At 38.2% G+C, this 14807-nt stretch overlaps 1 protein-coding gene across 2 annotated transcripts in view; it reads right to left on the bottom strand.

Moving 5' to 3' along the window:
• Positions 1–14807, bottom strand: part of Mkln1 (muskelin 1) — a 111439-nt gene that overhangs the window by 63297 nt on the left and 33335 nt on the right. The window contains exon 6 of one of the 2 annotated variants that reach the window (XM_021164743.1): positions 13679–13871. In XM_021164743.1, the coding sequence (XP_021020402.1) occupies positions 13679–13871 (193 nt within the window). Of the gene's footprint in view, positions 1–13678; positions 13875–14807 lie in introns of both variants that reach the window. The other variant, XM_029478299.1, reaches the window with a different exon arrangement.

Raw genomic sequence — 14807 nt, 5'->3', positions numbered from 1 at the left:
TTTAAAAACAAAAACAAAAACAAAAAGACAAAAAAAAATAAACCTTACCAATGAACAGAACATCACTGTAGTGCCACTGCCCAAATTTAATTACTCATCCAAACAGATTACATTCAAAGAAGCATGTAAGTCGCTAGCATGATATATCTGTGTGTGTATGTGTATGTATGTGTGTGTGTGTGTATACATAATACATATACAGAGAGAGTGTGTGTGTGAGTGCACAAGTGCACAATCCTTTCGGTCACTTAAAGTATTTACAAGTCTCTTCATCTTGAGTTTGGTGATCCTAGTAGGGGATGTGCTAGCTTCATGTCATTTGGGAGAGGGGACTCTCAACTGAGACAATGCCTCCTAAGGTGGGCTTATAGTACACTTTCTTAATTAATAATTGATATGGGATGACCTAGCCCATTGTGGGTGGTGCCACCCCAGGCTACTGGTCCTGGGTGCCATAAAAAAGTCTGGGCAAGTTTGAGGGAGCAAGCCAGGAGATAGCATTCCTCCTACTTGTCCTTCTCCTTTAGCTCCTGCCTCCAGACTCCTGCTTTGAGTCCCTGCCCTGATTTCCTCTGATGATTGACTGTTACCTGGAAGTGTAACAGGAAATAAACCCTTTCCTCTCTGTGATGGCCATTCTTGGTTGTTAACTTGACTACATCTGAAATTAACTAAAACCCAAGGGACCAGGCACAGCCACGAGGTATCTTTTTCTTGATTAAGAAATGAAGTGGCAAGGCTCTCTTCTAATCTGGGTTTTTCAGGTGGGAAGATAAACCTTTACTCCAGATCTTCTGAGGTGGGAAGAACCATCTTTAATCTGGACCATACCTTCTGTTGGCAGCCTAGATAAAGAGCATGAAAGAAGGAGTGCCCCCCAACACCCCCCCTCCCTCCCTATTCTCACTCACACTAGCAAGTCCACTCCTTCTCTGGCATTAGAGCCTGCTTCTTTGAAATGCTGGCATCTATGTCTTAGCTAAGACATGCAGCCTTGTGCACTGAACAACTACTAGATTCTTGGACTTTGTGGGCAGCCACTGTTGGATTAGTTGGACCACAGTCTGAAAACAATTCTAATAAATCTCTCTCTCTACATATGTGTATGTGTGTGTGTATCTGTAGCTGTTATCAAAGTATAACCTAAAGTTGGGAATTATTTTGGCTTTCAGTTTCAAGATGTTTTAGTTTACAGTCCTTGTAATATGTGTGTATATATACATTCACACACTCATCGTACACAGTGTGCGTGTGTATATAGTGTATAGAGAAACAGACAGAAAGACAGACACAGAGAGAAGGGGAGGATTTATTCTATAAACTCAGTTCCTCTAGAGAACCACACTAATGAACTTCCCAAACTGCTTTCAGTGGTATTTCATCACAGCACTAAGAAACCCTAACAAAAACAACAGAGGAGATAGAAATTGTAGCAAGTGGGGGTCTAGTCAGAGGAAGTAGACCACTAGAAGTATCCCCAAAGTTACACCCAGTCCCTGACCCCAATTCTTCTCTTTCTCCTTCCTGTCAAGCCAGGAAGTAAGTAGCTTTTACCACAGGTTCCCACCACCATGATATTCTGCATCATTAGAGACCCAGAATCAACATAGACAAGGACTGTAAAATAAAACGTCTTGAAACTGAGAGTCTAAATAATTCCCCACTTTGGGTTATATTCTGAAACTAACTTAACTCGCTGACTGAACGAGTAAAAATTTATAGCAGGAAAGCATAGTTGTTAAATAGATATTGGTACCAGACTATGGGACCCCAAATCTTAGCTCTGTCACTGACTAGTGATGCTGTCTTACAAATTAATCATTCTCTTTCATTTAACAGAGACAGTGGCAATAGTGCATATACCCTAGAAAGCAGGTATAACTGTTACAAAGTTCATATAAAGAACTTAAAAAATACAAGGTCCACTGTAAAATTTCAGACATATGTGGTGGCAGCAGCAGTGGCTTTGGCAGAAAAAATAATGTCGAAGATGATAAAGTTGATGATGGTGATGACAATGTAGTAAGCTTGGAATTATATTTGGAAGAAAACTATAGGTTTTTTTTCTGCACCAAGTGAGAAATATGGCACTTAATCAAGTAAGAGTTAAAAGGAGGAGAGAATACCAGGGAAGGAATAAAAGAAGCTATCTGAAAAGAACTTGCCTTGAAGAACGAGTTTGAAGTAAATAATGGAAAGGAAAGTAAACAGCAAAGAGAATTCTTATGGCAAAAACCAAGGCCTGAAGGCCTAGGTGAGTAGGAATTTAGGGAAGAAGCCATGTTTCAGGAAGCAGACTGATGGTTATGTGGAAAGAGAAGGGAGCTTTTGCAATATTGGGCACTGCTGGGAATAAACAAAACCCCAAGCTAAACACTAAGGAAACAACTTGCTAATCCCAACAACAGCTCTAGTGCCTGACTCATCAGAAGCTCCTTTAAATTAGCCATGGGAAACCTGTTCTTGTTGTTGTTTTGTTCTCTGCCTCCTGAGTGCTGGGGTCACAGGCTGTGCCACCACGCCCGGCACATGTGAAGATTAGTGACAATCAACCGGATCAGTAAGAAACAAAACAAGACTCATGCTAAGATATGGAAAGGCAAGAGGATGCAATGCAACAGAGGGAGAGACCTAAATACAAACCATGAATGTAAGAAAGTAAGCAAGTCATGGCACAAGACCTTAGCACCAAACAGACACTGACTGCCGAGCAGCAGAGACATGCTAAACCGCCAGAAAAGATGACACCCGAAGACATCAAGCAGGAATTGTCAAGGTTGATGAAAAGAACAAAACTGAGACATTAAAGAAGTGAAGATCAAAGTGTAAGAGGAGATGCTGGTAATGATATGACTGAAATGGGATAAAGAATTCAAAGAAGCATGAAAAATTAAACAGAAACGTCAACTTTAATAGGATAACTAAGAAAATGAAATGAAGAGTAAGACAAATCACGGTGTTTAACAGGCTGCTGAGTTCAGCAATGTAACTAAAGACAACGCCACAAAAGAAGCTAAAGAACAACCCAGCAACCCAAGAAAAACTACCCACGAAAAACTACAGATTTCTTTCAAAGAAACAGGTAGAAAAATAACACACTTTTCTCAACAAATAATAGTGGAAGCCAGTTAACAGTGGAGTAATATTCAAAATGTGTTTAAAAGAATAACTGCCAGCCAAAAAATTCTATATCCAACAAAAATACCCATCTTTAAGAGACAAATGATTCAGATAAACAATAAAGACTTGCCTTCATTATTATTAAAATTTCTAAAAGATGTGCTTTAAGTCAAAGGAGATAAAACCTTAGATCTAAGATCAAAGAGACAATAAATCAGATCAGTAAAAATGAGGGAAAACTCAGGAACCCTGTATAAAATGAAGCAATCTCTGCAGGACCTCAAGTATGCCATCATAAATGAAAGTGAGGGTATCAGTAAATAGAGCTGAAACCACATTCATAATCCTTGTATTAGAAGACAAAAAAAGGTGTTACCAATTTTGTTAACTGTATACTTGTCACAATTTCTATCAGAAATATAATGCAGATGACATTAAAGCCAAGTAAACAAAGGGAAAACTGAAAATATTAAAGGTCAAGAGATGACAAGCACAAAGAAAAAATAAAGAGCACGACAAAACCTACAAAGTAACATGGAAATCTGGCTCTACTGCACTGTGGGTGCCTAGAGCCCTACTGCAGGGGCCAAACAGGGCGATCCAGGAGAGGCTGGTGAGCCGGCCGGCCTACAGACAGGGTCAGCGAGTGACCTTGTCTCAAGAAACAAGAAAGAAAATGCTAAAGGAAGGCACCATCATCCTCACCTGGCCTTTGCACATGAACCATACACACAAAAATTAGTAACAGCTGGGCGTGGTGGCGCACACCTTTATTCCCAGCACTTGGGAGGCAGAGGCAGGTGAATTTCTGTGTTCTCCAGGTCTACACAGAGAAACCCTGTCTGGAAAAAAAATTAATAACAATAAAAAATAAGTAACATCTGTAAGAGTTACTTCTTTAAAACAAGATACAGAAAAGTTGAAATTTAAGACTATAACTCAACAAGTGCTTGCCCAGCATGCACAGAGCCCTGGTTTCCATCTCCAGCACCACACAAAACTGGGCATGTTAACAACCATCTAGAATCCCAGCACTCAAAAGGATCCCAGCAAGAGGATCCCAAGTTCCAAGTTATCCTCAACTACAGAGCAGAATGGGCTACAGAAACTATGCTTAAGATACATAATACTGTCTTTAAGACACTGAAAAAGATACATTTTGCAAATACTATGTAAAAGTGGGTAAGCAACTCATAGTAAAACTTAATTAAAGTTTTAAAAAATTAGCTGGGCAGTGGTGGCTCACGTCTTTAATCCCAGCACTTGGGAGGCAGAGGCAGGTGGATTTCTGAGTGAGTTCCAGAACAGCTAGGGCTACATAGAAAGACCCTGTCTCAGAAAAAAAAATTATGATGTGTAACTAAAAACATGGCAACAAAATATAGGAAGAATATGAGAACCATAAAGAGACATGCAATCTAAACTTACATTCTTCACAGTAACTGTATCAAACAGACGCTACTGATAACGGTTTATGCAATGGGATTAGCAAACCTGACTTATGGCTATATACAGAGCACTGAGCCCAACAACTGCTAAGTCCACAGGCTGGTCAAGCACGAAGTGGATAAAAGCTCAACACATCTGGCCATGAGCAAGTCTATGTTTGGAAGGACATGTACCTGACAGCTATGCAACTCCACTAGAGGTCAGAACAAAGCCAATAACCAGAAAACTCAATGATCCTGGAAATCTAAAACTCTAAAACTATTAAAAGCCATTTCATTTCATAATGAAAATACTAAACCAGACAACAACATATGTAGATCTGATTTTAGATCCTTAATCCATTTGTAATTTTTTTAAAAAATCTGATAATTAGCTTGGCATCTAAAGTTGTTATTTTTAAAAAGGTATAAAGGCTAGATATAGGCTAGGCATAGTGGTGCATGCCTTTAATTCCACCACTCAAGAGACAGAGTGAGGAAGAACTCTGTGACTTCAAAACCAGCCTTGTCTACATAGCAAGTTCTAGGCCAGCTACACCCTGTCTCAAAATGAGAAGCAAAACAAAACACACACACACACACACACACACCACACACACGCACGCGTGCGCGCGCTCGGGGATGGGAGGAGAAAATCTCAAAGAGAAAGAGAAAAAGAGGTAACAGTAAATAGAGTGTAGAAAACAACAGAAAAGATAAGCAAAGCAGGAGTTAATCCTAAACAACTAATAAGCCAAATAAACTGCTTGTAACTGTATGAAGGGTTTAAAGAATAGCAATGCATAATAACTAACCAATATACAACAACAACAAAATCCCAGGAAACCTTGCAAACATTAAACAGTTAAAAAGATATTAAATATTCCTTAATCTCCCTGACTTAAGTTTTTACATGTCAATAGACAATTGTTAAAAAAAAAATTATAACTGATTGGAGCTGAAGCAAACAACCAAGAGGAGTCCTGCACTGTTCATAGACATCGAACAGTTAGGGAAAGCGCTCCCATCAGGCCCTTCCAAAATAGAATACCTAACTCTAAAAGCTCTTCCAGGTAAATAAGCAAGAAAGAATTCATATCTTAACACAGAAAGAAGACATTAACTTCTGAGTTCACTAGTTGAAATAGGAATACTAGATCTAAGAGAAGTATAAAGGAAACACTATGCAACCTTCTCACTAATAAACCCATGGAGAAGGATTCAAGGTAAACATTAACCAATCTAAATCTGTGATAGACCCAAGGAAATACATGATGACAATGGTAAGTACATCTGAGATATAAAAAGTCAGCTTAAAATTAAAAAAAAAAAAAAGGTAACTGATTTCCTACATTAAAGGGTTACATCAGGAAAAACTCATTATCACAAAAGGTAGAAAAAGTAGTAAAATGCAGTATTTGTTTGTTAATACAATTTCTTAGCAATCTGGGAATGTGATGCAAGGCCCTCCAAAATGACACATCAAACATAACATGTGGACAGAGAGGGGTAAGATGTAGCTGCTAGAGATCCTGGTATCATAGCGAAGCCCCAAGGATTCGACATCAGAGGAATCAGATTTTAATAAGGCTTAACAAGATTAGGCTTTAGTTGTTGCACCCAGAAATGGAGTTATCATTGTCTCTGAAGTGAGTTTGTGTTGCATTTTCCTTCACACTTGCCTGGGTTCAAGAGAGAAAGGTGTTTTGTTTGCCTGCCATCTATTATGTGCGTATTTCTGGCCCATAAGGGCCAGAAAAGGGCATCAGATCATCTGCAAAATTGGTAAAAGTGTGTTACAGGATGAACTACACCTTGAGTCTCAACTATACCTGACTGAGATATTTAAGCAGACTCTGTATGTAAGCTTTTTAAATCTGGGGTGCTGCACAGCTCTGAACATGGGTGCTGCACCTGCACCATGAATCACTAGCAGCAGCTGGCCAACTTGGCCAAGATCAAGTGCTTTGAGGGGGTCCACCCCATTATCTACTCCATCTACTAGGAGCACTCCCAGCGATCTGAGAGCATGTCATCGCTGTTGAAGATGAAATCTGATGCACAGCTGTGATGGAAATGGTGGTGGCCCCTGGCACCCTCTGAGAGATTGCTGAGCAGCTCTAAGGAGCTTTGGAGACCATGGAGGCTCTGAGAGGAGACTCGGTGGCAGAGGAGGACTCTGCAGAGGCCACAGAACCCTTGAACAACTGACAAAAATGGTAGATCCTATAGGAAGATGCTTTTAAAAAGTGGACATGTGCAACTGGAAGGAGCAGAGCCTCTCACGCAGAGAATGGCAAAAAGCAGACCGGGCGATGAAGGGTATGGAAGCAATGCAGGAACATGGCCTCAGACAAAGCACATGGCATTATTGAGCTCTGTTGATGACTGTGGTCTGTGTTACCACCGAAGGCCACATGGATGCCCTTGGTCTCTGCTGCCACCTGAAGCCATGTTGATGCCTGTGGCCTGTGCTGCCAGCGAGGGACATGATGGTGTCTGTGGTCTGTTCTGTGACCATAGGTCATGGGCCATGTGGATGTCTGTGGTCTGTACTGCCACTGGAGGCCATGGGGATGTCCGTGGTCCATGCATCACCAGAAACCATGTGAAGTCCATGGTTTGTGCTGCTGCTGACTGTGAAAGGCAGGAAGCCTCTTCTGCAGTGGCAGTGATGACTGCAGACTCACAGCTGAGACTGAGAGACATAGATGTCTTCTGGAACAACCTCATCACTGCCTCTCTCACCTCTCCAAAAGAAACAGTCTAGAGAGGAAGCTATTTTAGAGAATTCCTAACCATTGTGATAGGGATGCTGAAGTTAGTCCTTCACAGTTGATGGTTTCTGGTAGGGGTGGGGAAGGATTCAGGGTTAAAATTTTAAGGGGCTGGCCACTGGGAGTCTGACCATGCTCCAGTGAAAATACGAGCAACCAAAATAGACTTGGTATTTTTATCTATCTTTCTTTTTATTCTAAAGGGGAGGGGGGAGGGGTGTCATGGGTTGGGAGGTGGACCTAGGAGAACTGGGAAGTAAATGGAATGGGATATATTATGTAAAAATCCCAAATAATCAATAAAAATATTATGTTGGATATTAAAAAAGAAAAAAAAACATAACATGTAAGAACACTATATAGGATGTTAATCCATAGGTTCCTGTGGATATTTTTCGGGCTAACTTCTATCTCTAGTCTGCCATACCCTATCAAGAACAGATGCTGCATTCAGCAAATGTTTCCCCTGTATTTTCTGAGGTGATGATAAAAGGATTTGCTTTAGAGAATACAAACTATACCAAAACATACACTACCATTATGTCCTCAACCATATATATATGGTTTATGTTTAGCTCAAAACCAAAACATAAAGAGAAAAGGAAAAGGGTTGGAAGGAAAGAAGCAAGCTTGTGACTTCAACATTCATAGTAATAAACTAGAAAAAAAGGAGGGTGTCTGGTATTGTATAATTGGAATTCCAACCCTAGGAATCCAGCAGGTGGACTGGCACAAATTCAAGGCCAGCCTAGAGTATAAAGCTTGTTACAGGCCAGTCCAGGCTTCATAAAAAGACCCACCCAGTCTCAGGGAATGAAGAAAGAAAGAAAAAAAGAGCAAAAAGAGGAGAACAAAGTAAGGAGAAGAAACCATAAGTAATACAACATAAAGATTCAAAGGGAAATTTTTTTAAAACTATGAATAATTTTATACTGATAAATTCACCAACTTAAATGAGGTGTGCATATTGTGCATATTATTCAAAAGGCATAAACTACCAATACTCACTCAAGAATATAAAATGTAAGCAGCCTTTTATTTATTAGCATAATAAGTTTGAAGTTTAGAAATCTCAAAATGAACTTCAGGCCCACTTTTCACCATTCATCCTTTAAAAGTTCACTATGGTATTATTAATTTATATACAATTTATATAAATTTTCTTCAGGAAATGAAACGGAACTAATTCTTACCTCATTCTTTCTGTGAAGGCCAGAAATACCAACACAAAACATACATATTATGACAAAATTGTAGGCCAGTATCCAAACTATTCAACTATGCATAAGAACACTCAATACAATTTTATAAATCAAATATAACAAGATCTAAAATGAGTACCAAACAGGCATTTTCATAGTATTGCAGAGATGAATTTAAAAATGAAAATTAATGTGATTTATGGTGTGAGAAGTTGATACGGGCAGATCCTTTCACCACCTCAAAAGACACAGGAAATATGCTTGATAAAATGCAGTATCTACTATTCCTGATAAAGATTATAACTACATTTCCTCAAGCTCATGAAAGGTTGTCTATAAAAAGTATAACTAGCACGATACTGAATGACTGCTTTACAAAGCAAAGATATCTACTGTCTCCACACGATTCAATATACTATGGAAAATACCGAACTAATACAGTAAGAAAAACTTAAAAATATCATGACTGGATGAAAACATGAAAAGGGTCTTCTAACAGTACGACAAGACTCTATTCTCCACCGAATATCTCAGGATACCAAAAGAAGTGAGTTTAGCAAGACTGCAAAGTAGAAAACTAACATAAAAATACCTGCTTCATTCATATATACTAGCAATTACCAATTAGAACTTAAAATTTTAAAGTACTATTTGTAATAGGAATATAAAATACTTTGTAACTGTGGTCTTTTCTTCTCGTGCCCCAGTTCCCAAGTAACTACTTGGAGGCTCATTATTTATTAAAAAGTGCCTAGGCCATAAGCTAAGCTTGTTCTCATTAGCTGGTAACTCATTTAACCCACTTAAACTATTCTCTGTCTGCCATATGGCTGGTTACCTCTCCTCAGTTTCATACATCCTTGAGTCCAGGGTGAGTCTTCCCATGACTGACTATCTCCCAGAGTTCCTATCTCTCTACCAGAACTTCCACCTTCTACTTCCTGAGATTTGCTAATAGGCCACCAGCTTTTAATTGACAGATAATTCTTCCACACAGTACACAGAGATTATCCCTACAATACTATGGGACAAACAATACACAGATTATATCCAAGACCCAGCTACTAAGAACTAAAGACAATAAAATAAATGTTAAAAGAACTGGAAAAACAGAAAGTACAAACCACGTTTTAAATAAAGCACTGATAATTTCAATTCTTGCCAAGTTGATCCATGACTGTATTATATACAAAACAAAACCCTATTAGATATTTTTTTAGGCACTTACAACCAATGCCACATGCTTCTAAAATTCTAAAATTCACAAGAAAAGTCAGACCATGCAGAATAGTCAAAATAGTTTTGAAACAGAACAATGCTTGAAGACTTACACTACTTACTCATTACTCATTTGAATACGTACTATGATGCTGAGTAATGAAGATAGTGTGATATTGGCGAAACACACTGCACTGTCAAACCAGAAATTATTAGATTCCTACCTGGTACCGTACACAAAAATTAACTCCGAATCAAATCTTAACTATAAAACTCTTGCAAGAAAACCAAGAGCTCTGATCTTTAAACAAGAAATGTTCAGCTCTAACATCAAGAGCATATTAACAAGCACACAGGTAGAAAAATTCTTACCACAGGTAAAACTTCCAATGTTCAAAAGATGCAGTAAAAGATGAAAAAAATAAAGCACAGACTATAGCATATATTATGGTTTTATATGTCTGGGATGTTTTATTTTTGTCTTGTTTGCTTGCTTTGGGGACAGCGTCTGATGTTCCTAGACCACCCCTCAGAGTTACTGTACTTCTATCTCCATCCACTAAATACAGGCCTGTACCACCAGATCCTATGAAAAATATATTTTCTTATTTTCTTTTCTATTTGTATGTTAATTGTACAAAATAGTGGGCTTCATTATGACATTTTAAATCTTATCCCATTATAACTGTGTCTCTCCTACACTCAAAGAATATATTTTGAAATCCCTCATATCTCTTAATAAATGGCTTGTCTCCAGATAGAAGTCTCAAAACACAGACATAGGTAAACAATTCACTAAAAGAATGGGTGAAGATAAGAACAAATGCTTCACCTATGAAGACAAAAAGATGAAAATATGCTAAGCATTAGTTACTACAAATTGAAAGCAGAAAATATAGACATAGATTATAATAGCTAATATTACAATTATTGACAGACATTACAATCAATGGGCAATTATGTGTAGCAACTGGCTTTTGACAATTTTATTATTTTGTTTTACTAGAATTCCAAACATGAGTACTGTACTTACACCATTTCCACCAACCACTCTTCCCTCCAACTCCACCCATGCCCTCCTTACTCCTTCTCAGTTTCATGACTTTATCTTAGTCATTGTCACACAACTGAAACTTTTATGCACTATGTATGGCTAGAAAACAGCAACGCTGAAGAACTGGGAGTTTAAAAGTTAAAGCAGACATACAATATGCCACCTGGTGGTTCTATTCCTAAGTCTCTACCTAAAAAAGTCAAAGTCTATTTCCATACAAAGACTTATATACAAATGTTCATATCAACAGTAATAGCCCACAAGTGTGACTAGCCCAAGTGTCCATCAACAGATGAACACAGAGGAAAACTAGTACATCTGTGTCTTGTCTGACATAGCAATAACAAAATGAGTTTCAACAAACTTAGATGAAATTCCAAACAAGCCAACTCAAAGAAGTCCAGGAGTATGGTCTGATTACATGAAGTTAAACAAGTGCAATCTCATCTATAGTGACAGAAAGGAAACAGTTGCCTAAGGATGAAACACAAGCAATGCAGGAGGACTAGATTATAAAAGGACTGAGGAAAATTCACAGACTATCAATGTTTGCTACTATGTATAGTGATGGTGGGGTCAGGTATGTAGGTAGACACACATATACATCAACATGTAGATCGAAGTATACATTCCAAGTATGTATAGCTTATAGTGTCGTTTTATATATATAAATCGACCTCTAAACTGTGTCTGTGTCTCTCCTACACTCAAAGAATATATTTTGAAATCCCTCATATATCTCTTAATAAATGGCTTGTCTCCAGATAGAAGTCTCAAAACACAGACATAGGTAAACAATTCACTAAAAGAATGTTTTTTTTTAATCTGTGTCACAGTCTTTTTTTTTTTTAAATATATAAAGCTTAGTCTTATTGTCATATGAAAATTTTAGGTGTTAGGAAAAAAAAAGACGTGGGCTGGAGAGATGGCTCAGCGGTTAAGAGCACTGACTGTTCTTCCAGAGGTCCTGAGTTCAAATCCCAGCAACCACATGGTGGCTCACAACCATCTGCAATGGGATCTGATGCCCTCTTCTGGTGTGTCTGAAGAGAGCAACTGTGTACTCACATACATAAAATTTTTTAAAAAATTAAAAAAAAAGACGCCTTAAAACACAGATCACATTTGCAGATCATCCTACTGAGTACATTAAATACACTACAAGGTTTTAAAGGCTCCACTGTAAGAAGCTTGATAAAAGATGTTTCCATGTCCTACTTTCTTTCCTACTCCCTGGGCAAAAACTTCTTGGCCTCTTCCATGCTTTCAGTGGAAGAGAAGCCAAAAACATCTCTAGTGTTCCTTCCCTTATTTGTTCAACAACTCATCATCAGTGAGGTCAGCAGCGAACTGCAGTGCCCTGGAAGGAATCACTATTAACTAAGTGTTCCTAGGTAACTGAGACAGCCCTGGCAACACAGACTATGATGGGACTAAGTTTTGGTTACTATCACTTCCCCTAAACCAGGCTCCCTCTCTAGAGTCAGAATTGCAAGCAACTATAATAAAGAGAGTCGCACTTGCTTTTAACAGCTTTTTCTAACAATGGGCATTCAACTGAAATCAATTTAAAAATGTAATTATCGTTAATTTGCCTTATAATCAAAAGAAGTTACACATGGTAGTGGTTGTTACTTTATATCACTAACTAGTAAAATCGGATGTCTTAGTGATAAAAATGTAAAACAAGTCAACTTAAAATTATAAAATTATCTATAAACCTCTCTCTCCCTAAGATTAGAAAAAAATATGTAAACTCACGCTTAGAAATTGAAACGAATTTACGTACTTTCACTGGAGGCACTTTAATGGTTTGATATGACATTAATTATCAGTGCTCTGAGGTATAGTCAATTTCAAAACTATGGCTTCCTTATTTGTAAATTTGAGTCATCATCAAGTAAGTAAGTCAGCAGTGTAAAAGACTTGGGGGTAGCTTTGCCATTGTACTGAACAATGGGAGTACCTGGTTTTAGGGTAAAGTATATAGGCTAAAATAGAAAAGTGCAAATTTTAGTTTCTTTAGTTATAAGAAACTAAGCGCAGGCTAGCTTGGAACATGCTATGTAGCTCAGGGTGACATTGAACTACTGACCCTCTTGCCTCTAGTCTCTCCAGTGCTGAGTCAGGCCCAGTTTATGCAATGCTGAAATTTAAAGTAAGCAAGTATTGTACGAATGAGCCATACCCCAGCCCTCCACAGGCTTTATACTGAGTGTTATTGGTCACTATGAAAACCACTGTTCTTCTCCCTCACCAAGGAATAACAGAGCCTTCTTTCTAATTCAGATAACTGGGAACTTAAATATTCAAATTCAAAGCATCTCATAATATTATATACACATGTTGAAAGCCAAATTACAGGCCATTTAAGGAAGTCAGCAATTCTACAAGAAAATCAAGGATTTTGCAGTATCTGTTCACACTACAAAGAAAATCATTTTAGTGCAAATTTCCTTGTCTGTTATATCTGCCAATACTTTTTGAATATGCAACCCCCTCCTATCCAAATCACAGTATTAAAAAATGAATATTGGCTATTGAAAAAAAATTACTTAAAGGAATTTTTTGATAACAGTAGTATCAAAAATTGTTTACCTGATTTATTGTTAGTTAAGTGCTTGATTTCCAGAATGACAATGTAATATACGAAGATGAGTTCAAATCTGTTTCTAATCTTTTTTTAGATTCCTGTGATATTATAAACCTATCTTACATAAAATAATTCTCTACTCCAAGGGACTAGACAAACTTTATAAAGTAAGTGCACAGGAAAAATATAAAAGAGTAATAGCTGCACATAGGCAGCATATATTCTTTTAGGAAGTTTCCTGTAAATACTGAAATATCCCTAATAATACAAGTTTCTAAGTTTCTTACCATTTACAGCTTTTTCAATCAACTCCTCGCAAGCATCAAAGTCACCCTTTAACACCAATTTGTCATGCATATCTGTCAACATTGGATGTTCCAGTGCAATCTTGGTTTTCTTCTGCAGGGATTCAAAAGCCTCTGTATAGTTATGTTGTCTGAAGTGTTTTAGGCAAAGGCGAATGGCTTCCTGTTCGCGGTACTACTAGAACACAAGAAAAGTAGGTGGGAAAAAAGAGATCTGCTTAGCTGCCACTGTAGGAAACAGTTAACAATTAAAAACCAACTAACTAAATTGAGTGTGTATATATAGGGGGTGGGGGTGGGTGGGGAGGTTTCTCTGTATAGCCCTGGCTGTCTTGAAACTCTGTAGACCAGGCTGGCCTCAAACTCAGAAATCTGCCTGCTTCTGCCTTTCAAGTGCTGGGATTAAAGGCGTGCCCCACCACGCCCCGCTCCAAGCGCTATATTTAATCTTGCTCATTAGTTGCCTTTATTTTCACCTGTCAAGTAGTAAAACTGAAGCTTAATGCTACTGTAATAATTAGCCCAAGGTTATAAGTATGTTATCAAAGGAGACAAACAAGATAAAATTCAAAAGCCTTTTACAGAAGGAGAAGGAGAAGGAGAAGGAGAAGGAGAAGGAGAAGGAGAAGGAGAAGGAGAAGGAGAAGGAGAAGGAGAAGGAGAAAGAGAAGGAGAAGGAGAAGGAGAAGGAGAAGGAGAAGCAAACGGCTGCCAGGCAGTGATGGCAAACGTCTTGAATCCCAGGAATTAGAAGGCAGAGGCAGGCAGATCTCTGTGAGTTTGAGGCCAGCCTGGTCTATAGAGCAAGTCCCAGGACAGCCAAGGCTACACAGAGAAACCCTGTCTCAAAAACAAAACAACAAAGACATTCGATGTAAAAAACCCCTTAAGGATGTACATTTTACAGTTGCCACGACAGCGACTAATAACAGCCCAATGCAGACACTGAGATAAAAAACAGCATGAAGTTGAAAGTCAGCACTCAGTTTATAAAACACTTTAACAGGGTGAATGCTAGAAATAAGCTCTGAAAAGTAATTTAAAACAAACAAGCTAAAATTAAAACTATGTGCTGAAATTACATCAAATTTTCTAAGCATATCACTTTACA

Source organism: Mus caroli, chromosome 6 (assembly GCF_900094665.2).
Source record: "Mus caroli chromosome 6, CAROLI_EIJ_v1.1, whole genome shotgun sequence".
Classification (NCBI taxonomy): Eukaryota; Metazoa; Chordata; class Mammalia; order Rodentia; family Muridae; genus Mus; species Mus caroli.
This window is presented reverse-complemented; position numbering and strand designations above follow the sequence as displayed.